This window comes from Leuciscus leuciscus, assembly GCF_965113295.1.
Source record: "Leuciscus leuciscus genome assembly, chromosome: 24".
Lineage (NCBI taxonomy): Eukaryota > Metazoa > Chordata > Actinopteri > Cypriniformes > Leuciscidae > Leuciscus > Leuciscus leuciscus.
Genome location: NC_138723.1, coordinates 11,204,446 through 11,230,321, shown reverse-complemented (window position 1 = coordinate 11,230,321; position 25,876 = coordinate 11,204,446). Strand labels below are relative to the sequence as shown.

General features: G+C 37.3%; 1 protein-coding gene across 9 annotated transcripts in view; it reads left to right on the top strand.

Moving 5' to 3' along the window:
* Positions 1 to 12,792: 12,792 nt before the first annotated feature.
* Positions 12,793 to 25,876, top strand: part of LOC309489376 (eosinophil peroxidase-like) — a 45,111-nt gene continuing 32,027 nt past the window's right edge. For 2 of the 9 annotated variants that reach the window (XM_082158142.1, XM_082158140.1), the window contains exon 1: positions 12,793 to 12,990. In XM_082158142.1, coding sequence (XP_082014268.1) covers positions 12,909 to 12,990 — 82 coding nt within the window. In that variant the 5' untranslated portion in view covers positions 12,793 to 12,908. Of the gene's footprint in view, positions 12,991 to 14,990; positions 15,082 to 15,173; positions 15,350 to 15,448; positions 15,582 to 15,666; positions 15,797 to 15,893; positions 16,101 to 16,193; positions 16,552 to 16,699; positions 16,861 to 16,959; positions 17,219 to 17,307; positions 17,479 to 17,629; positions 17,868 to 18,096; positions 18,294 to 18,518; positions 18,557 to 18,939; positions 18,976 to 19,162; positions 19,673 to 25,876 lie in introns of those variants that run through there. The other 7 variants (XR_014202404.1, XM_082158146.1, XM_082158139.1 and 4 more) reach the window with 7 other exon arrangements.

Below are 25,876 nucleotides of genomic sequence, written 5' to 3'. Positions count from 1 at the left end.
ACCTTTACTTTTGATATAGGCCTAGGTGATGTTTTTATTAATGTTTGGATTAAATTTAGCAGGCATGTAAGTGCTTTTGTGTACTTCTGTGCATTTGTTTTTAAGTAATTAATTCATAATTAAATCTATAATTTCATGTATTCATCTATTTGAGGTACAATTTAAAATGTAAATGTGATGTAATTTGATGGATACTAATTTGTTGCACTTTAACTCTTTCCCTGTCTGTTTTTTAAACAGTTGCCAGCCACTGTCAGCATTTTTGATCATTTTCACAAAAGTTTCATGGCCCTCAGAATATTTTGTTGTATGAATATCTGAACATATGTCAAAAGAAAGAACAGACCCTCTGCTTTTTTGAAACAATCAAAACCTTCATACTTGACCAAAATGTTTTGCTTAGCCTATTTTCCTAATGTTGTTGCTTTTTGTTAGTTTTGTTGCTTTTTTTAATTTATTTTTTACGTATATTAATTTTGTTTCTAAATTTTTATTTATATTCTTGCTTATTTTGTTGTTTTTTGTTCATTTGATTGCTTATTTCGTTTCTTTTTATATTGTATATTACATTGAAGAGGTTTATTTTTTACAGAGGTGTACAGCTGTACAGTTTACATTTTTGTATCTTGTAAAATTGATTATTAATAAAGTATTACATTTCAATTATTAAACACAATTTAGATATGCTTATACATGAAGAATAAAGCATTTATAGCTGTATTTATAACTGCTTATAAATGTCTATTAATGTAGGGACATTGCTTTATAAATGATAAATTAACTATTTACTAACTAATGATTCATAGCATGCAGTAAATCAAGGCAAGGAAAAACAGTTTGCACTTAATCACGTACAGACTGCGAACAAATGGAAACAAAACAAAACTGAAAGTTAGATAATATGAAATCTTCCTCCTTCCTTGTGCTTCAATGCTGAAACCAGTTCAAAAACAAATCTGAATTGTTATTGTGGTGTGGAAAGTTTTCTTGTTTGGATTGTTCCAGTGATATCTGCCCCCACTTTGTTTTTGTAAAGTTTCTCAATCCTGTAATGTATTCTAAAAGTTCACAAGAACAAAGTCACTAATAGTACATTTTCATGCCATTTTCTAACTATTAATCTGTTGTTAATAATGTAGTAATGTTAGTTAATGGTCTTAATGAAAGCTTTTATATGTGTCACCAAGAATTACATTTTTGAAGGGGTCCCTGGGTAGTTTTGTCTGGTAAAAATGTTAAACATTTTACCTTGTGGTGAATCTTGTGAACTTGAATATCATGTAAATATTCATATAAACCACCAACCAACATAATAATGCATTCTTTTTATATTTTTTATTTATTTTATTTATATATTTATATAGCTTAAATGGCATATTGTAGTATACGCAATGCATGAAAATTAATTTATTCACCCTCATGTCATTCCAAACCTGCATGCCTTTCTTTCTTCTGCTGAACACAAAATTAGACATTTTTTTAGAAGATAAAGACCGTCATGTATGGACAAAAACAATGAGACATTTCTCAAAATATCTTCTTTAGAAGAAGGAAAGGCATACAGGTTTGGGACGACATGAGGGTGAATAAATGATCTATCCATTGTGTCAGTATTAGGGGTGTGATGAGATCTTGTGCCACGAGATCTTGCGATATTCAAATGTGACGAGATTTCTCGTTGAGGTGAAAACCTGTCTCGCTATCGCCATGATGAAGCGTGAGGGTGAAATTAGCATAGAATACCTGTATGCCATCGCTATGTTTACATTACATTGCTTCCACTCTTGTTTTGCTTTTTTTATAAAAAAACAAACAAACATTTAATTCAGTTGGATAAAGGTCGCTTCAATTGTAAACTATTGTAAATGTCTGCTCTGTAAAGTAAAATGTGAGCTCTCTGATGCGTCATGCGCGCAAAGTAGGCCGCATACAATAGCCTGTCTTCCAATACCAAACCTATCTTTGGCTGGGCTGTGTAGATGTACCCACCTCTTAGCTCTGGTCTCTGTTTGCACTTTGAATATTGAGAGAGTACTTTGATTATGGTTTCACTTATTGTTTGCACTTTATTTTTTTATGTTTTTATTTCTATATTCAATTTGTGGAAAGGAGTTCAATTAGCAGATCACACACAGCCTTAATCAGAAGTTTTAGAAGCTTATAATTCATGTACAGTAAGGTCTGAAGAGACTCATGTTAAACAGGACAGAAGCCAGCCAGAGTTTGTTACAGTGCTTGTATATTGTTGTCTTTCAATGCATATGATAATTCATATTAAGTAGAACTGAAATTACATTCATTACAAAATGATCAGTTAAAACATTTCAAAATACACCTGCAGACTATTTTTCCAGTCATGAATTTTTTCATTGGGGATTTCTTAAAAATACTGCATGTGCAAAAATCTAGTATCCTTCTTGTGAGCTTAGTGTCTCGTCACACCCCAGTTACTATTAAGAAGCTACGTACAGAAATCCATAGTTCTTGTTTTTGCATTCCTGTAATGCATACTAAGAAGTGTCACCTCAGAACAATAAAAAAAATAAACAACACACATGGTAAATGTGAAAAGGAAGAAGGAAGTAAACGCCTACAACTCCCTCAGTGATGCTTAATAGAGTGATGTATGGACAAAAACAATGAGACATTTCTTTAAATATCTTATTTAGAAGAAGGAGAGGCATATAGTTATCAGTCAAAAGAATGAGACAGAAATCTTCAACAGCTGTACTGCCCCACCACCATGTCTGATTTTGGCATGGAGTTTTGGGACTTTTCAGTTGGAGATAGCATCATTTTGCACACTTCAGTCTGTCACACAAAAGAATGAAGTTTCTGGTCGGTCATCAAATTAATCAAACAAGATATTGTCATAGGGACAGTGGTGGAATGTAACGAAGTACAAATACTTCGTTACTTTACTTAAGTACATTTTTCACGTATCTGTACTTTACTTAAGTAGAATCAATAGTGCATACTTTTGACTTTTACTTCGTTACTTTTTGCAGCAATTATTATACTTTCTACTCTACTACATTTCTACAACGTTTCGTTACATTTTCGGATCAGTTTTTCCCCCTGCCAAAACAGGGATTGAAAAAAATCTCCATGTTTTCGGTGCTGACGAGTTGGTGGCGCTGCCAATAAAGCACCTAAAAGCTGTCACAAAGAACCAGCAAAAGTAATGAATATGTCAAATATAGCAAGGAGACATTTTAATTGTTTATTAATAAACAAGTGTTTTCTGTGTCGGCTGCAAAGATGAGGTTGACGATACTGATACGCGATCTTCGCAGTAGTGAACGCGCCAGAGAGAAATGCGCATTTCTTACGGATTACATAAGCAGAGAGCAGTCTGTTTTCTTTCGTTTTGAATTGTTCTGTTTAAAAGTACACATTTAAAGCTCTCTTAAGATATATTTATCAAATATATTTTTAACTGTCACGTCTTTTGTTTTTTCCTCATAAATGGGAACACGAAAAATAAAATAAAATCAATATTTTATGTTCTGTGGAGAGCCAACCCTTCTTCATCCGGTGGGTATTACTTTTGGTTTGTGCAGTGTAATTCACAGAATTAGGTACAACAAAATATTTTGCTACCTAAAAGTGAAAGAATTTTTGTGTCCCGTAGGTCTACGTATTGTATAATGTTAACTTCAAAAAAGGTGTGTGTCGCGATTCTGCCTTCTCACACCGCGACACAGGTTCGTAGATCTGTGTGTAGCGATTTCGGATTCATATTGCATATTGTTACAGCCCTAATTATTAGAATATAGACATTAAGAGAATAAATTGTTATGCAAGTACTTTTACTTTTAATACTTAAAGTACATTTAAAATCAGGTACTTTTTACTTTTTACTTAAGTAGGGTTTTCATTGTGGTACTTCTACTTTTACTAAAGTAAATATGTCTCTGGTTATTTGTACTTTTACTTAAGTACTGAGATTCAGTACTTCCTCCACCACTGCATAGGGATAATCTGAGTTTGTGTTATGTTTGGATGGGTTTTGAATTATGTTTCAGTTCTGTGCCTTCTCTCATTCTCTCATTTCTCCCCACTATTTAGCAGGCAAAAAAACAATAGTTTATATTAGGAGAGTAATATGTCTGAATTCATAGAATTCATAAAAAGTAGACGAAAACTCCCTGGATGACCTACTACTATTATATTTTGCAATATTTTGAAGTACGCATACAAAAGACACATGAGATCACATGAGGCTTTGGAAGAGGATTTGTAAAGTGTGTGTAAGCAACACAATTTATATTGCAATGCCAAAATGGCAGATGTAGCATGTCTGGATTGCATTCATATAGAACATAATTTTTTTATTGGTCATGAACTAATTTCTCTTTGAAATATAGTACTCTGACAGTATGCGAAGTAGTAAGAGAAAACTGACGTAGAAGAAGACTATTATTGCAACAGCAATAGTGTCTATGTGTGAAATCAAGCAAGTGTAGCCGGTATTTGCATTCAAACACCTACGTATGATTTCAGTCTAAGAGAGTGCTTAGTAAAACATGTATAAAAGCACTTTGAAAAGGTTTGTTGTACCTGTCAGCAGAACCAAAAAAGTAAAATAAATAAAAAACTATGGTTTGAACATCTAATATCTCAAGAAAAATTACCAAAAAAAAAAAAGAATTAATGGACGATACTGTAAATGGACTTAGAAATTTTACAAAGATTGCAGTATTCCTGATGTGAATTTTTTTTTCCCTTTTGTGTAAAATGCTTTTAATTGCTGAATTTACTAAAATTGGCTGAATTTATCGAAACTATTAGGAAAAAATATATACTAGTCAATGGGACCAGAAACTGTCTGGTTACTGACATTCTTCTAAATATCTTCCTTTCTGTTCAGCAGAAGAAAGAAATTCATACAGGTTTGAAACAACATGAGGGTGAGTATATGATGAGAGAATTTTCATTTTAAAGTGGAGTATCCCTTTAAGAAGCTAAGTACAGAAATATGTAACTTTTTACATTCCTGTAATGCATAGTAATGAAGTCAGACTGACCTCTCAAAAAGTACCACACCTGGTAAATGTGAAAAGGAAGAAGGAAGTAAACCTGCTGAGATTCGCCCAGTGATGATCAACAGAGAGGATGAGGGACGATATAAAAGCCACATACTGCCAAAATAGCCTTACTTGCAAGAATCATTCTGACGAACAGTGACATTTCTCGAGTGACTTAAAAGCTTTGTCCCATTATTCAAAGGAAGTGATGTAAAATAAATTCTTATAAACATGAAATACCATAAATGTTTTAGATGAAAACATCTTTCAGCATTGATGACAGGACAAATTCAGTCAGTCAGTTTCAAGTCTGTTTAGTCACCGCTTGCATTTTTTTAATACAAAAGTATGACATCATTATTAACAAATTTGCAACAGTAAAATATGATCCTCAAGCTTTAATAATATTTTATATAGGCTACTTTCTTTGAGCACATATTGAGAAATGTTTACTGTACCCTATCTGTGACACTACATAAAGTAAAAAGTCAATAGAGTGTAGTCTCGTGTTAGCGGCCCCTAAGTTATAACTAATGTTCGTTGTGACGGAAGTGAATCAATCAAAACTAACTTTAGCTGGACAATAACTTTATTCTAGAGCTGCTGTAAAGCCAAAACAATCTCTGTTACTTTAATTTCCCATTATCACTGTAAAGCTGCTTTGAAACAATCTATATTTGTAAAAGCGCTATATAAATGAAGGTGACTTGACTTGACTAGTCTAGGCTACTCTAAGTTAGTGTTGCGTAGCCTCTATCGCAGCTTTTCTTGGCCAAGGACCGCCCAAGAGGACGTTTGACTGACATGTAACGCAACCAATCACAGTTTGTTTTGTTCCACGTCATGTTTAGGGGCATGACAATATGATGTCGATGTCCCTACAATAACAGAATGGCGTGCATATAACAAATTATTCATTCAAGAACATTGTGCAAGTTTACTGCATCAATGGAGCTGCAAACTTCACATACTTTTGAAAATCCAGCATTTAGATCCTGGTAAGCGCTCATTGTCACAGTTGTAAACACAGCAGCTTTCTTCTTCCACGAGGGGTTTTGGCGTCACAGCCTTTGTCTCCAGGCGGACCGATAAAGAACGCGACACACACGTCTTCCGGAAATCCTGTAGAATTCAACCAATCAGATCGCGACTTCGAAACTTCTGAAGTGTTTCCAGGAAAGTGTGCCATATGCATCAGACGTTCAGCCAATGATCCGTGGACATGAGGTCTGAGGCTGAGACTAACTCTAAGTGTAAAGTACATTTATATGATTAAGCTTGCACAATATTTACTAAAGCCTGGTTCACACGGCAGGATAATTAGGCCGATTTTAGCCCCGATTCACCCCTTCCGACAATCTTAAGGATGCTCAGATTATCGTAAAATAATCTGATCAGATATTCCTGCCGTGTGTGGTGTGTTAAGGCTGCTCTCGTCTGCTTGGAAGGACGTCGGTACCGCTCCGATCTCAAATCGGGGATATCCAACATGTTGGATTTATTTGGCCCGATTTCTTCTCGTGTGTGGTGTCCCCCGAGCACGCAGCCTGTGGACTGTGGAGTGTAGCCAATCAGAAAGTGAGGTGACGACGCGGCGAGGAAACACCGGGAAATATAATCAAAACAGCCACCGGCATGGCGCACCAGAAAGTCCGGTGGACGTCAGAGATCATCGCCTTTTCTTTTGATAACGTTTTTTTTCGGTTAAAAACAAACTACAAACTATTGCCACTGCATCCTCTTCGTCCGCCATGATTGTTTACTCTGAAGTCACGTTTGATCTCGAGGGATTTTGCGCAATTTCCCGTCTGATCTGGGAATGCTCGGGAGTCAAATCGGTTCGTGTGTGATGTGTTGATTTTGCCGTGTGGCTGCGCACCACACACTGTACGACCAAAACTGTTAGACCCGTGATTTTTTATCCCTGTGTGTGGGGTCTCTCAGGTTTGGAAAATCGGCCGACAATTTTAAAATCGTCCCGTGTGAACCAGGCTTAAGGCTGGGCATACACTGTGCAATTTTTGCCCAATTTTGAGCCGAATTCTGACTCGTGCAGCTCTTTTTTTAATCGGGCCGATTTTCAGCTTTGTCGTGCGTCGTTTGTCGTGCAGTGTTTCTTGCCCTGTTCCCTGGATTACTCTTTTGCCTCTGACCACTCGCCTGTTTTGTGTGTTTGTCTGTCACGAACTGCTCCAAGACACGAAGGTGGAGAATCCAAATGCAGATTTTATTAAGGGGTAATCCATAGAACAGGCAAGGTCAAACACAGGCAGGCAGTCCATACAAACAAACACACAAAACAGGCGTGTGGTCAGAGGCAAAAGAGTAATCCAGGGAACAGAGCAAGAAATCCAAAACCAAGAGACATGAAAACCAGGATACTCTTGCAGTGTGACACTAAAACAAGACTTCGCAGGGAAAGAATGAGTGTACAAGGTATAAAAAGGCTGAGACTAACAGGGTAAACAAGCTAAACAAGATAATAAGGGGGCGTGATCAGAAACACCTGGGGAGACTAATCAACATAATGGGGAACTGCTAAACACGGGACAAGACAGAGGAACACAGACATGAATCATTACAATTATTAATTAAATTTAACAAATTAGAATTGAGTAATAATTAATCAAATTAATTCCTTAAAAGTTAACCATTTAAAATGAGTAAAATTTCAAAAAAAAAAATTTCAACAAAAATATCTGAATAACAGACAGACGTCAAAGATGAATTAAGATCTCTTCATTTTTTATTGCCAACATTGAAGACACCTGATGTTAACAAGCAGAATGGAGAAAACCGTAATTTTAAGTCACCATTCTGGTGATTAGTGTTTGTTTTAGTTGGGCTCTTGAATTAGCGTATGAATTTCAGCAATACGCTGATTTCACGCAGCCGTTATTCTGAAATCAAAAGCGAGGCTCCGGTGGGAAGAAAACCGGAAGTGTCGCCTTTAATCACAGGAGAGTCGTGAATGCGATGGCGTATTATTGTTTAATGTATAAAATGATTTATTCTAAAACTTTATATACATTTCTTTCATACTTTAGACTATATACAGTGAAATTCATTTATAAATAAAATATTTTTTTATATATAATTCAGAAAGTAAAAAAAGAAACAGGAATGAACTATATACATATCCTATATTGGATATTAACATCCAATGGTGTAAATCGTGGCAGCAGCTTCAGGTTGGTAGTCCAAGGCATTGTTGTTTATCTTTACTTAGTGTTAAAACACAACCAATACCATCAGATCACCTTTTTTTATTTGTTCATCTGGCTGTTATAACTCAAGTACAGCAGCCAAACAAAATGTAAAGTGAATGATTTAAGGGTCAAGAGCCCAACTAAAACAAACATTAATCACCAGAATGGTGACTTACAATTACGGTTTTCTCCTTCAGTGATTCTGCTTGTTAACATCAGGTGTCTTCAATGTTGGCAATACAAAATAACTAGATCTTAATTCATCTTTGACGTCTGTCTGTTATTCAGATATTTTTGTTGAAAAACATTTTCGGGGTAAATTTTACTCATTTTAAATGGTTAACTTTTAAGGAATTAATTTGATTAATTATTACTCAATTCTAATATGTTAAATTTAATTAATAATATTGCTTGTAATCTGTTGCCACAATTGTATTGAGTAGATATAGCGTATTCATTTTTACAGTGTGCTAAGCAACACATGCAGCAACAAAGAATCACAAACGGCAGTTGCGCAGAAGGCTACTACAATGCGGTCACAGGTGTATGTTTGTTGAGTAATTTACAAAGGCTTCGAATGCGGCTTAACCATTCAGAATCAAGGACTGGAACTATCCGTTTTATAATATTGTCTTTGAACTTCCGTTTTTGCGGTCGCTCTGTATATCTCTATGGCATCCCTGTCAAGGAGTCGCCTACTTAGCTGGTGAAGTGGATTTACTTATTGTAAAGTTAACAAAAGTTATCATGCGGAATCTAATGTTTAGAGCAGATGTCTTAACAAATGTAAATAGACCGGGAAGATTTTAAAACAAGCCGTTCATTCATAAGGAACACTGTGAAAATACAGACCAAAAGACAAAAGACAATGACCGCAGGGCGGGGCTACATAAGGTCTATAGTAAATCGTGCACACAATTTAGCCTACTATTTTTTCTCTGCATGTCATGCGGCTCCTAGAAAAACGTACCTGTGGCAACAGTTTTGCAGAACACGTTGTGTCGTGCTCATTTTGCAACAGTTTCAAAGTGAAATGTTTAGTAAGTGGCGCTAAAAGCATGTGACGTTTTTTTTTGTTGTTTTTTTTTTGGAACAGATGAACATAAATATGGCTACGTTTTATTATGTTAGAGTTTGTACGTTGGCTATCACCCAGTTCTGAATTTAAATGTCGGGTGAGTGGCTCTAAAAGCTCAGTGCCATATTAATATAATTTACACCTAGCCTGGATGCCAACCGAACTAAGCCCCGCCCACAACATTTGAGGTCAGGAAGTGCGGTCTAGACTTGATTCGTTGTGGAGCAACTATGCGGGCGGGCTTTATACGATGATGGAAAGATGATCAACAGTAGGCCTAACGTAATCATCCACGTCACCAAAGAGCGCTTGGGTTGAATTCGTTTACAACAAAGATGACTGCCGCTGGAGAATTGAGATGTGTAGATTCCGCCATCGCGCCTGTTATAGAAGAAATGGAAAGCACATTAATTTTAAAAGAGGAAGAGAGAACCACGATCAAGGCATTTGTCGACCGGAAAGATGAATAAAGAACATACTTCACTTACTCCATTGCTCTGATTGGTTGTAGGTCTATCCAATTTAGTGCAGAGGCATTTTCTTTCCTGGTTCGGTTGAAACACGCCCTTTAATCACAGCCCAATGGAGCAGTATCAGACTCATTTTCTGAGTAGAATCTGAGTATGACGATGTCAGGCTAACGTACACCTACACTAACCCTAAACCTACCCAATAGTGTTAACTAAAGCAGATGTGACCAAAAAACACAATCGCAACCATAACACTTTAGCAACTTGTTTTTGAACTCTTGCCTCTGAGCTCTTCAATCGTGACTCGTCTTTTACGGTATTCACCCGAGCTCTCCGCATCACAAGTGCAATTCTGTTCCAGATGAGCTACTGAGCAAGCTTAGTATGTCAGTAAATCCAACATATGGAGCTGGTTAAGTGATGCAAACTCCAAAATATATTTGTTTACTATGGTAAAAAGTGTTTTGAGGTAATGACATAATTGTGCAAGGAGCACGTGAAACAAGTCTTTATTAGCCTAATCTATAATCTGTTCCTGTAATCATAATTGTGTGTGAAAACGATTAAAAGTGCTTGCTGTTTTACTGCCTCTAGAGTTCATTCCTGTTGGAAACTGTAGTGATACAAAATGTTGCCACAGGTACTTTTTTTTTCCCAATGAGCCTGTGTTGTATAAAATGGATCTCAAATCACATCAGGTTAACGAAAGACATGTCTCTGTCACACGCACTCAGTTTTGTTCATCTTTAGTAACACTTCCATGAACTTTCTGTTTGTTTTCTTTAGTCACATGTTTCTTGTCTTTGTTTCCTGCCACTCACACTACTCTTGATTGATTAAAATCACTTCGTATTGGATCCTGTGTTCCTTCGTCTTAATCTTCGTGACAGTCTCATCTTTAATAACTTTACACTTTACACTTTATGCGTAAAAAAACACACAACTTTAAAAATGTCAGAAGATTTGTTTAAATGTTAAATTAAACTAAGTTTGGATTGACTAATACCATGACAATAAGTTCAATCACAACACTTGAGAGTTTCAGATCTGTAAATTAATACGTGACAGTTTGTAGTTCATCTAATATTAATGACTCTATTGAAAATTTTGTCTTGAGGTTTGCCTTCTCTTAGCCAACAAAGTTAAGAAAGTTCAAATAAATACTTTCAACATATCTGAAAAATTCTGCAAGGCCAGACAATTATGAAAGAGTCTTACGGAATGAGGATTTTTGAAAAACAGAAATTAAAAGAAATTAAAAACAGACAGACATTGTGCCCAGTAAAAAGTGATAAATGATAGGTTTAAGGCGAGTATTAAATATATTTTTTACTGGTAGAGCCCTTGTGTGTGCCAACATGTTTTCCATGAAATAATTCTGTGACCAGGAAAGCAAAGCAAATCATAACTTCATAATCAGGCTCTGATTCATCACATGGGGTTTGATGTCATAAATTCTATGGTAGGTGGAGTGCTGGTAAAAATTAACACAAAAATAGTGCTTCCTGATCTTAGTGATAGATTAAAGGTCAGTATAGGCTGTTAAACAATTTAAACAATTTTAGTTTTCAACTTATTTTAGTTTTTTTTTTCTTTTTTTCCCTAAATGTTATAAAAGTAAAAAAAAAACAAAAAAAAAAAACATGGTGACAGTAGTATACACGGTCTACCAGTCAAATGTTTCAACACACTTTATTTGAATTTGTTACCCTGCATGACCTTAAAACGTTTTCTCTTAAAGTCTTGTGCTTAAATTCTTAAAATGTGTGGAAAATATAAATTGTGTTAATGTATGAAAATGATTTTTTAGTTTAGTGTCCAATTCACACTATTAACTAGTTGCTTTAATTAGCATGAATATTACAAGGATATTGTCAGTTTGTTAGTACTAATAAAGCACACCCTTTTCTGCATGACCATATTCTACATCCCTTAATCCTACCCAATACCTAAACTTAACAACTACCTTACTAACTATTAATAAGCAGTGACTTGGAGTTTACTGAGGAAAATTATAGTGAGTCAAAATTAATAGTTAGCCGGTGAGAATTGGACCCTAATCTAAAGTGTGACTGTTTTTATATATATATATATATATATATATATATATATATATATATATATATACACACAACATTTTACTGTTTTATTGTTATTATTATTTAATGGATGAACTGGAGCAGACAATGAAAGAAAAGCAGCCAACAAGTGCCCATCAAACTCCTGTGTTGTTGTAATTCTGAGATCTAAGAGAGTGGTTACTTTGACTTGGAATTTTGGTAACTACATAATTTCCTTACTTATGTTTAATGAGTGAATAAATGATGACAGAATTTAAAATGTTTGATGAACTACTCCTTGTGTCAGTATTAAGACAGTATTACGTACAGAAATACGTAGCTATTGTTTTTGCATTCCTTAATGCATACTAAGAAGTGTCACCTCAAAACAATAAATTAAAGAAACACATGGTAAATGTGAAAAGGAAGAAGGAAGTAAACCAGTTGCCCTGCCTAGGACTCCCTCAGTGATGCTCAACAGAGTGAGGATGAGGGACGGTATAAAGCACGGCTGCTCCATCAGTACAACACACTCTCAGAGCCTTGAGTCCGGAACCAGAGAGCCTGAGACCTGTAACCAGGTGAGAAATGCAACAAATCTAAAACTTATCGTTAGATGGCTTTTTTGTTGTTGTTGTTGTTGTAAATAAATTTAATTGCACTTTTTACGTAGTTGTTGTGAAACTCTGTGATGCTGATTGCAAATGCAAAGTATAAATGCAAATGTATTTTTAAGTCTAGTTATTTGTTACATTGTATAGACACTTCTCACTCAGTTTTTTAATTGTCAAATTTTTCAGATTCTTTCACAATAAATCTGTATTCTTTTTCCTGTGTCTCTTAAAATGTAAAATATGCACAATATTGAAACATATTTATTTTGTTTAAAAACTGCTATCATATAGTATATACTCCAAATGACTACAGTATAAAATAACATTTTAATCTTACTTCGTTTTTAAAAAAGTTACATTTATTTATTTTAATGCTTTTTTTTTTAACTTAAATGTAGAGGAAATGCATAAAAAAAAAGTGCAATTTTCATAAACAATGTTTTTCATATGGTCACACTTTGTGTTTCAGAGATGAATCATTGCACCTTGCTTTTTGTGGTCGTGTGCTGTTGTGCCCTTTCAATGGGTGGTAAGTTTATCAATTAAGGCCCAGATATACTCAAGGACTCGAAGTTCTTTTTCCTTCTTCGCTTCGAAAATACGTGACCAGCGATATACTGTTAGCGAACATTGCAATGTTTTAGATGAATATGTAAATATGTGCTGGACGCTTTCCTCTCAATAACAAAATAAAGATACAACAAAAATTAGAAAACAGCAAGCTTTTTTAAAGAAAACATAAGAAAAGCATCTGATCATAACAACTTGGATATGTTTACACGAGCTCAGCAAATCGGCACTCCAGTAAAGTCACGTCAAGTTTATATATATGAAGACCTCCGATGTAAAAGCCTCTAAGCCACCTATTAAAAAGTGAGATAATAATATTGAGTGAATGCTCTCCGCACTTAGTATACGTTCATCAGATACTTTTTACTTCAAACTCACTAAATTCCAGCCTCATCCCATTCAGAAATGTCGGTACTTAGGTAGAAACCTATATATAGGAGCCTGATAAAAATGTTAATATTAAAGAAAAACATTAGACGGACTTAGAGGCTTTTGCATCTGAAGTCTTCATATATCACTTAGTTTATACAATAGATTTCTTAAAATCAAGCAGCTTTACAGTATTAAACATGAAAAACGGTGTCAGTGTCTCATGTTATCCAAAGTACAACTTAATTCTCTACTATAAAGCGTCTCTCCAGTGTGTTCATGTTTTTCTTGCGGACGTCCGACAGACTGAACAGAAGAAACACTCAAAAAAATGAATGAGGAAGGTTGTGCACTTTACATAATATATTTATATTTAGTTTACTTATAATAATTGTGTTTGTTGACTTGAAATGTTTTTTTCTATTAAGGTCCACGTAATTATATCTCAACTTGTCTAAACACAAACCATTTATGTTAAGTAAATAATTCTTACATCCAGATGTCGGCAGTATAGTGCGACGCCAACTGCCATTTTGCCCTAACTTAATTTGATTGTGTTCAATCTGCTTATATGTAAAATTTAAGTTTACTTAATCCGTTTGTGTTGGATTACTTGAATGATTTGTGTTGCATTAACTGAAACTTGGCGGTGCTTGTTAGTTCCCAGCATGCTTTGCATATGTTTGAATTAAGAGAGAATAAATGTTAAAATTAAGTGTTATTTTATGTTTTTTTGAGACAATGAGAAAAGGGGAATGTAATTGTGTTTAATGTTCAATTACATTGGAATTATTAGAACCATTTAAATTAGAGTGGAGCATTTTGTTTGGCTGTGGACTGATTCAGCTACTTTCAAAAGCTTTGGTTGAAGGAACATGTAAATCTTACCAATTAAGATGCTAATATGTGTTACTGCTAGCTGATAGCTATTTATAGTCTATAAATTTAATTATGTGTCACTAAAATGAATGGAATATTAAATAAGTTGGATTCACAAATTTTGTTAGTCGATATAACTTAACTGTTAAACTCAAACGTCTCTTGTTGAGCAAAAATTATTGATAATAGTTGGCTCGAGTCAAAAATATTATTTATCCCTAAAACAACCACATTAAGTTAGATAAACTTAATTATTTGTTTTGAACTTTCATAATTAAATTAAGTGGAACCTGTTGACAAGAAAAAAATAATTAAAGTCAAGGTTTCATTTTTTGGAGAGCAGAGATTTCCTTATCAAAAAAGAAAAAGAAAAAAAAGAAAAAAAAACGGAGCCTCTGCGCACACCAACCTATTACGTAATCACATTGGACCAATGGTAGTACGAAGGTGTTTACCAGCTGGAGCGAACTTTTCTGGAAAGTTAGCTTTGCAAAGCTGTTTCGAACTGCCAAAACGAACTTCATCTAGGCCTGATTTTGTACAAAACGTCCTTTTCCATTCTTCAATTTCACTTGAAATATATTGGGGGCCTTTAAAAAATGTATCAGCTAATGATTATCAATATAAAAAATACAGGTACACTAAAATTTGTCATTATTAGTATTTCTGGGGCAATGATTTGATGATTTAATACCCTTTTCTTTTTTTTAGCAGAAGACAGTGCAAGGAGACGTTTCATTCTAGATTCAATTGAGGAAGCAAAGCAAATAGTAGATGCTGCTTACAAGTATTCTCGTGATGAGTGAGTAAAGTTTGTAAGAATGTTGCTCTATATTCCTGTGCCATCATCAGTCACTGATCTATTTTATTTTTTATAAATCTCCCCTCTTCCAGGAGTTTAGCAAGGGTGCGCAGAGATGTCACCAAGCCTTCCGACAAGCTACGTCTGCTGAAACAGCCAGCTCGAAAGACACGAGACGCTGTGAGAGCCGCAGACTACATGGGGCAAACGCTTAGACTGATCAGTGAGAAAGCCCATCATGTACACAAGAGGTCCATCAATGCTACAAGTATGAGTAAAACATGTTGCAAAACTTGCAAAGCTCAGAAAAGATCCATCAATGACTGATGTTCCTTTCTATAAACTGTCGTTATGTGTTTTCCCCTAGATCTGCTCACTCAAGACGAGCTTAACACGATTACACGTCTGACAGGCTGTGCTGCTCAAGTCCGCCCACCTTCTTGTAGGACCACACCCCACATAAACAAGTATCGAACTGCCAGCAATGTCTGCAACAACAGGTCTGTCTTGCCCTCGTTATTCAGAGTAGTCTTAATCAATGACTCAGTGTTTGTCTTGCTAAACAACTAAATTTATAATTCCCAGGAATAACCCACTTCTTGGTGCATCCAACACCCCTTTTGCCCGATGGTTGCCTGCTGTCTATGAGGATGGCATATCCCAGGCCAAAGGATGGGATCCCAACAGATTGCTTAATGGTGCAGCACTGCCCCTGGTATGATAATGAATAGTTTACTGAAGTCTACTTGACAATCAAGTAGGCCACCAATCAGTTAACAATGTCTGAATTCTGTCTACATCAATGATTATAGGTCAGACTGGTTTCCAATCGTATTCTAAGCACTGCAGATGCTGACATAGAGAGTGATCATGACTTTACCTTCATGCTTACCATCTTTGGGCAATGGGTTGACCACGATCTGACTTTTACGCCCACCTCACCAAGCATTAGGTCCTTCAGCAGTGGCCTCAACTGTGACGAGAGCTGTGAGCGCTCTGAACCCTGCTTCCCAATTCCAGTCAGTCAAAGATTGTTCTTCTGTCAGATATTATCCCACTATTGTTGTTGTATAATAACGATCTTTCATGATACATTTAATTTCAAAACACAGGCTCCTCCAGGAGATCAACGCCTGCTTCCTGACTCCTGTCTCCCTTTCTTCCGTTCTGCACCGGCCTGTGGTTCTGGGAACACCGCCTATATCTTTGGTGGGGTCCCCAAAGTTCGGGAACAGATCAACGCTCTAACAGCTTTCCTAGATGCTGGACAGATTTACGGGAATGAGGATGGGCTAGCAAAGGAACTACGAGACCTGACCAATGATGGTGGTCTTCTGCGTGTCAACGATCAGTTCAAGGATAATGGACGAGAGCACCTTCCCTTTACTAGTGTAAAAAGTAACGTCTGTGCCACGCGTAGGAAAACCCTCAATGACACCACCCTAACAGAGGTGCCTTGCTTCATTGCAGGTCAGTAACTTTTTCATTCTTAGAAAATCTTATGCCTTCATATGCAATTATCAGGCATTTTCCTAGTCGTCATTGGTAAATGCAGCATCTAAAATGTGTGCTATATGCCTACTATTTGCAAATGCTAATGAACTCTTGATGTGTGCAGGGGATGTTCGTGTTGTTGAGAACATTGCTCTTACCTCATTACACGCACTTTTCTTGAGAGAGCACAATAGATTGGCTCGTGCCCTCCATGTGCAAAATCCTATCTGGAGTAGTGAAACCCTCTATCAAGAGGCAAGAAAAATTGTGGGTGCCTATAACCAGGTAAAGACACTCAATGAAAAGTGCATTAACACAAGCACAAACAGTTACATGCGGAGTACAACATATATTCATATATTCAACCTCTCCTTTCTCTTTTAGATCTTGGTGATTAAGGACTACTTGCCGATAATTGTGGGTCCTGATGCTTATAATAGACGCCTTGGACAATATCCAGGTTACAATGAAAATGTGGACCCTACCATTGCAAACGTCTTTGCCACAGCAGCTTTCCGTTTTGCCCATCTGGCCATCCAACCCATCATATTTCGTCTTGATGAAAATTACCAGAACCATTCTCAATTTCCAAGTGTGCCCCTCTATGAGGCCTTCCTCTCGCCGTGGAGGGTGATATTCGAGGGTGAGTTTGTGAGGCTTGCAGCACACCTACAGAGTCCTAAATCTGTCTTCTTTCAAGCTCACTTTATTTCTGCTTTGCTTTTTGTTTAGGGGGCATCGATCCTCTGCTCCGTGGACTGATTGGTCGGCCGGCAAAATTGAACACACAAGACCACATGATGGTGAATGCTCTTAGAGAGAGACTGTTTGCCTTTACATCCCACATTGCTTTGGACTTGGCATCCCTCAACATGCAAAGAAGCCGTGACCACGCTATACCAGGTAAATATTCTGGATATACACAACATGCAAAAAAAACTCTTGGAACCCTTTAAACCCAACCACGTGAAGCTAACTCAGCTTCATGCTGCATTATCACTCCATGTGTTTTTTTAGAAGACTTAACGGGTATTCATCTGTTGTTCCTCATAAGGCTATAATGCATGGCGTCGGTTCTGTGGACTGTCGGCACCTCAGAATGAGCAAGAATTGGCTGTGGTGATGAACAACACTGAATTGGCTCGCAGGCTGATTGAGCTTTATGGCACCCCTGAGAACATTGACATTTGGTTGGGAGGTGTTGCTGAGCCTTTTGTTCCTGGTGGTCGTGTTGGTTCTCTTTTTGCCTGCCTTATCTCTACACAGTTCCAGCACATTCGTGAGGGTGACAGGTAAAGATTTCTGTGTATTTAGTCCAGGGGTGTCCAATCCCTCTCCTGGAAGAGAGAACCTGCTAATCAAGGTCTTCAGGAAATCTCCAGGTAAATGCCCTGTGGCAGGTTGGAGCTAAACTCTGCAGGACACTGGCCCTCCAGGAGCAAGATTGTACATCCCTGATTTAGTCTAAGAGAACAGCATGTGTTTGAGTGGTGTTAATGCCAAGTTGCATGTTGTGTTCAGGTTATGGTGGGAGAACAAAGGAGTGTTTACCACCCAACAAAAAGCATCACTAGCCTCTGTGTCGCTGGCCCGCATCATCTGTGACAACACTGGAATCAGCAGAGTTCCCAGAGATCCTTTCCGCTTCACAAGTTCAGCCGATTTCGTTAACTGTGGGGATATCCCCGCCTTAGACCTCAACCCTTGGATTGAAACTGGTAAGGCATCACAGTATTAGAGCTCTTAAATGCTTATGTGCTGTGTGGTCATACATAAATCTTCTTCCTCTGACTGCAAATTTCTAAGCTTCTTACTGCCTTTCTATGTGCTTGTAGAGGTTGATTTATGGTAGTATAGGCACACAGGTATCGAAGACATTATTTAATCTGTTCGCATGCTCACCATGGTTTGGTTCACCTGTGATTTGGTATTTGGCCTTCCAGGTGTTGGTGGCTTCAACATTACAGACATTGGAAAAGAGGTTAGACAAGTGTTTGTGTTCTCTTAATTGCAAGGAAAAAAACAAGTAATGCTGTTGTGCACATGACCTATTTACCTTAAAATGGCAATTAATTCACTGTAAAATCTCTAAACTGGACACTGCTTGAGTAATTTCTTTTTTGCTGTACACTGTACTGGTGCAGTGACATATATTAATACATTTGGATAGCACAACTGTCAAGCACTGTTTCATGAACTGCACCAAGCCTTTGTAAGCTGTTTGGTCATTTCTGCCTTTCGCTTGCTTCTTTGGGCTTTGCTTGGCTTAGGGGCCTCTTTCACATTTAAAATAGTTTTTTCCCCTTTAATGTGAACAGTTAGGCTTATAGTACAAACATGTAACATATATGCATTATCTTTCAGACACCGATTCCTTCATAGGACCTCGAGGACAACCTGGTAAGCCAGTCATACATCAAACATGGCCTTTAAATATTCATTCAACATAAAGCCGCCAACCTCACTTTCTTTTTAATTATTTAAGCCAGATACCATAACTGACCAACAGAGCCAAGATTACAAATATGATATTCTGTTTGTTATCAATATCAAACATTTTAGTTTTCACTTCATTTAATTTTTCCAGGTCCACAAGGTGTAGCAGGCCCGCCTGGACCTCCAGGACCTCAAGGACCCCCAGGACCCCCAGGACCCCGTATTAACCAAGGAAATAATTCTACCAATTCTTCTGTTGGCGCCACCCTTTCTGTCTCTACTATAGTGACTGTGTTCAGTTGGGTCATTTGTTTTTTCATTCAGAGCATCGCATAGGTGGACTTCTATTCCACAATCAATTAAAGAATGCACATCAAATGGCTTCTTCATAATCAAAAATGTAAATATTGATGTTTCTCACTTATAAATATTATTATTATTTACTTTGTCTTTTTTATATTTTGTCTTTTTGTATAACTTGTTTAACTGCGTTTTACAGAATTGTTTATAATTTTTTTAGGCCTAATAAGATCTGACAAATGGACTACCAATGAAAACAAGCCTTCGGGCTAATTTGAGTACATTTACATTCATGAATGTTGATTAATGTACATTGTCTCTTTTTTAAATTAAATAAATTGAAATTGACCAAATAACCAAACATCAGGGTTGTTCTTCTGCCAGCAATCCTGGTGTATATGAATTCCAGTTCTCATGCATAGGAACTCGGACTTTGGGCACTGTGACCTTAAAGAAAAACTATAATGTACAGCTAACTGCTGAAATAATCAACCTTAATTACGCTATCATTATCACTATCATGGTGCTGGTTGAGGAGATTCACCCCTTTCATGTAAAGCGCTTTGAGTGCAGAGAAAAGCGCTATATAAATGTAATGAATTATTATTATTAGCTGAAGGGAAGAGGATACTTGATTTAATTCATTACTATTTTCCTTTTATGTAAATGCTTTATTTATTTATTCATTCATTCTAAATGCAGTTGTGTACAAATGCACATATCCGGTGGATAAGAACAGCCAGAAAAAAAGTCAATAAAATGCAAGTTGTAAATCTGTTACTTTTCCAATGTCTTTATTATTTAATAATGAAGTGCACTTATAATGTTAGTATGACTTTAAATAAAAAATGGTAACACTTTATAATAACTGCACGCTATTAATCGTTAGTTAAGCATTCGTAAACAGTTAATTCATAATTTATAAAGCATTAATAGACATTAATAAGCCGTTTATAAATACAGCTATAAATGCTTTATTCTTGATTTGTAAGCATATCAATAATGTGTTTAATAACTGTATTTTCATACTTTATTAATGATCAATTTATAATTTCTAAATGAAGTATTGCATAATTTACACCAAATTATTTAGGAGTTGTCACTGTCAGTGGTTCATAAGATCACTTAGAAGGTGTAAGTAAATGATTAATAAACTATTTAAATGTACAATTATAAAGGGTTATAATTTAGAAATAAAAGGCCATTTTCTGCTCTGATTTTAGCTCTCTGATTTAAACGCTCTGTTGGAAGGGATGTGTCTACTGTGAGACTTTAGTATAATCGGCCACTGCTATGATTGGCTAACATCTTTGCAGTCATTTAGTGAACGCGGCGAGAGCGCGCAAGTGGTTTTTTCGAAATACACCAGTTCTGCTGTAATTCAGCATTGTATTTGACTCAAGGTAAGTGTATGTTTGATTCTCTGCTTATTTTTCATTTTTACCTTCTCACAAATCTGTATTTTATCTAGACGCGTTAACACTCTAACTAACAGCCGCGAGTGGAAATTATTATTAGTATTATTGCTGTTTAATTGCACTTAAGTACTGGCTTTTAGCACTTTCGATTCGGGACTTTTTCGCTTTATTGCTTTAATTGCTCGGCGACACAGCGGTCCTCACTCAGGCAGTGACAGCACTATATTTCTGTAGTCTACGCGCTGTCGCGGAAGCGTCAGCGGAAGCGTTCAGCTCTCGTGTTCAGCCTCCTCGTGTGAGTACACCAGGAAGGCACTTAAGTATCTTCCTCTCCCTTTCCCCTCCCAATTTTATCCTTTTCCTCCTTACTCAACGTGTGCTTTCAATACATTCCTGTTATCTCTCGGCAACGCCCTTTCATCATTCACAAAAGGCAGCGCAATACTGCTAATCTGCGTCCCATTCTCTCATCCTCTCACACACCTCTCTCTCTTTCCGTGGGTCTATGGAATTGTCAGTCAGCAGTCAATAAAGCAGACTTTATTCCAGCCTTTGCATCCCATTCTACTCTTAGTATCTTGGGCTTGACTGAGACCTGGATTCGTCCAGAAGACTCAGCAACCCCCGCTGCTCTCTCTAGCAATTTCTCTTTCTCTCACTCCCATCGCCAGTCTGGGAGGGGTGGGGGTACAGGGTTTCTCATTTCTAACAACTGGAAATACTCAGCGCTCTCTTCTCTATGCAACAACAACTCATTTGAATATCATGCTATTACACTTACAACTCCCATTAAGATCAATTTTGTCAGGTCAGCTGGGTAACTTCGTAGAGGAGCTGGATGTGCTGCTGTCCTCTTTTCCTGAGGACGGCACCCCACTTGTAGTCTTTGGTGACTTCAACATTCATCTTGAAAAGCCACATGCAACAGACTTCATTTCTCTCCTAGCCTCTTTCGATCTCAAACGGCTCATCACCACAGGTACTCACAAATCAGGCAACCAACTGGACCTGGTTTACACACGCAACTGTATCACAGACAACATTTTGGTGACACCTCTCCATGTTTCAGATCATTTCCTCATAACTTTGTCTACAACTCTCTACCCCTGCACCACCAATCCTCCCACCAGTCACTTTCAGACGAAACCTGCGCTCACTTTCTCCCGCCAATCTTTCCTCTGCCGTGTCATCTTCTCTTCCCTCACCCTCACAATTCTCATCTCTGGATGAGATGCAATGCTCTTCTGGCTGGACTTCCATCATGTGCAACTAAACCTCTACAAATGATTCAGACCGCTGCAGCTCGTCTTGTCTTCAATGAGCCCAAGAGGGCCCACGTCACTCCTTTGTTCATCTCACTGCACTGGCTACCTCTCTCTGCTCGCATCAAGTTCAAGGCACTGACCGTTGCTTACAGATCTGTCACAGGCTCAGCTCCCTCCTACTTTCACTCACTCCTACAAGTCTACATCCCTACCAGAAGCCTTCGATCGGTCAACGAGCGACGTCTCGTGGTCCCATCACAGAGAGCCAAAAAATCACTTTCCAGAACATTCTCATTCACAGTTCCATGCTGGTGGAATGATCTCCCCACCGGCATCCGGAATGCAGAATCCATGACAACATTCAAAAAAGAGCTGAAAACTCTTCTCTTCCGTGAGCACTTAACCTCATAAAAAAAAAAAATAATAAAAAAAAAAATATATATATATATATATATATTTTTTTTTTTTTTACAAATTTTTTTTTATTCTCGCTTATCGGGCTTATGCTACTCTGAATAATGCCTGAACTTCGTATTTTGAGCACTTCTTGCGTTGTTTTTTGCCTCTTCACGATGACTTGCTTAATTTAGTCCCAATTTGTAAGTCGCTTTGGACAAAAGCGTCTGCTAAATGACTAAATGTAAATGTAAATATGAAATAAGTATTACACATGGAACTCTCTCAAAAACATTGACTATGTTTTTACTATTACAGCTCTCGAGAATAATCGTGTGAAGTGTTGATTTTAGCATCATATTAAGATCTCCCTTTCCATGAGAGGTTGCAGCAATGAGCATTGTAGCTGATGACAGACATGAATGTGGTAATCTCGTCATTGCCATTGGATAACATCATAACTAGAATGCAAACATGATTTAATTAGGAGATTCATTGTGCAGAGTAGACATAATCATTTATTATAATGGGAGTTTTGGTGAGAGTCCAGAACTCAACCACTGATAAACTCATGCTGTGATGGAAAAGATGGACCCTTTTCACAGACTGTGATGACGCCTTTTAAAGATCATCAGCATTGTAAATCCTGCAAAGTTTTTTGTAGTATCCTGGATTAACCACTAGGTGTCGTTTTTGTATTACAAGTGTTGTCTTCTCTTACCTGTAAAGGTATTTGAAGATGTCCAAAGTGGGTGGCATGGAGTGTTAATGTCTGCTGCTGTAACTGCTGCAAACAGAAAGTTAAGTGTCAAGTTCAACTCAATACATAATCTAAAGGATAGAGAGAAGAAGAGGAACTATGGCAACAGGAACGATTTGCTCACTAGCAGCATTTGATGCAAAAACTCAAACATGGGAAGAATATTCTTAAATACTGGAGCAATTTTTTGTGGCTAATGGAATCGAAGATGAGAGTAAGCAAAGAGCTATTCTCATAAGTGTTGTGGGACCACAAATTTACAGGGTGATGTGAAATCTTATGTGGGCTTATTAGCAACTGGTAACAATGCTCAAAAATAATTTCAATCCTCAGGCAAGTGAGATTGTACAGAGATTTAAATATGATTTGAGAACGAAGAGAATGAAATATATAAATGACAGAGTATGTAGCGGAGTTGCGTTTGCTTTGCGCAAGACTGCAATTATGGATCAACTTTAGACCAAATGCTGAGGGATTGACTGGTTTGTGGCATAGATTATCAGATTCAGAAACATTTGTTTTCAGAAACAAATCTGTAATTTGAGACTGCTTTTAAAATTGCAGTAGCCACTGAAGCTGCAGGCAAAAATGTGCTCGATTTGAAAAATAAATCTAGCGTACAGGAAAGTAACTGTCCGGGTTCCCATTTTTCATTGTGTTTTTTTCCATGTTTCCCTGTCACACAGTTTTCCAGTGTGTCTGATTAGTTGTCCCGTTCACCTGGAGATTTAAATTACTCTTAAATTACTCATTAGTCCCTGTGTATTTAAGCCTTGTGTTCTGATCAGTTCCTTGCAGTAGCACGGATTAGGCATAAGAGAGTTAGTTAACGCTGTCCATTTATTTATTTTTATTACACGTTTTTAAAGTACAATATTATGTTAGTCCACAGCCCCCCACTTGGGGGTGCTGATGCTATGGCGAGGGGTCTGCAGCCCCCGCAGCACCCCCAAGTGGGGGGCTGTGGACTAATAAAATGTTGTACTTTAAAAACGTGAAATAAAAATAAATAAATGGACAGCGTTAACTAACTCTCTTATGCCTAATGTAGTGAGTGTTCAAGCTACAGAGAAAATGAAATAAAGTTTGAATTTATCATGCTTTGTTCCGATCAGAGGAGCACGTGAGCGGAGAGCGCATTTCTGAATATTCCGCTCCGCTCGCTCATTCCGCTCAGGGTCGCTCGCTCAACCTAGAATGGTCTGCTGGTTCGAAAATATGTGGAATAAGGGCTGCCTCCGACTAAAGTTTTTTTCTAGTCGACAAGTAGTTGTTCATTTAAGCCATTAGTGGACAAATCCCCCCTTTATATAAATTGTATTACTTAAATAGGCTATACAGGATAATGAGCGTGTACATATATAGCCGCACTCAAGTGCACAGCCGCACGCATAAAGATTGCCACAAAGAACCGGCAAAAGTATGAATGTGTCAAAAATAGCAAGGAGACATTTAATTGTTTATTCACGTGCAATGCAAGTGATTGTGCCGGCGCCTTATTACATTGTCTGCTATATATTTGCTTCTTATTTATTAAATACAGGCAATTGGTTGATAAAACATTGATCAAAATTAAGATACAATTTATACAAAACGAAAATCTTTTTAAAATAGTCTTTCTACAAAACAAAACTCAATGAAGTGGTCAAAATCATGTCTTACATGTCTCCAGTCATATTGCGCATCTCATGATGTATCTTAATCTTTCTCATGCTGCATATGCTCACTTTCATAATCAACATTGATTAAATAAAAAAATAACATTAGCCTATAATATTTAAACATAAATATGAAACTAAATGTTTTCTTTAATGGCTACAACACATATACAGTACAGAGAAATTTCATGTCTTGTCGTCAGCCACAACATAATGACGTCACATATTTTCCAACCCAGCCCCCCTCGCATGAAACAGCTTCCAGCGCGCCTGGTTCCTTGTCCTGTCTCCATTTACTTTGAGGTGTTTTATCTGTTTCCCTGAGTTATTGAGTGTAGCTTTTCCAGCAGCTAACTACTTTTTGCAGCAAGTAGCGGTGTATTGCGAACAAAATCTACATTGCATTTTGTCGAGCCTGCGATGCATTGAAGCAGCGTAGCTTCTTCTTATTAGATCACAAAGTAAATTTGTGCATTACTGCCACCTGTTGTTTAATCACGCATCTTGCGGCTTAAGCCTGGTTCACACGGGACGATTTTAAAATTGTCGGCCGATTTTCCAAACCTGAGAGACCGTACACACGGGGATAAAAAAATCACGGGTCTAACAGTTTTGGTCGTACAGTGTGTGGTGCGCAGCCACACGGCAAAATCAACACATCACACATGAACCGATTTGACTCCCGAGCATTCTCAGGTCAGACGGGAAATCTCGCAAAATCCCTCAAGACCAAACGTGACTTCAGAGTAAACAATCATGGCAGACGAAGAGGATGCAGTGGCAATAGTTTGTAGTTTGTTTTTAACCGGAAAAAAACGTTATCAAAAGAAAAGGCGATGATCTCTGACGTCCACCGGACTTTCTGGTGCGCCATATCGCCGGCTGTTTTGATTATGTTTCCCGGTGCTTCCTCGCCGCCTCGTCACCTCGCTTTCTGATTGGCTACACGCCACAGTCCACAGGCTGCGTGCTCGGGGGACACCACACACGAGGAGAAATCGGGCCAAATAAATCCAACATGTTGGATATTCCTGATTTGAGATCAGAGCGGTCCCGACGTCCTTCCGA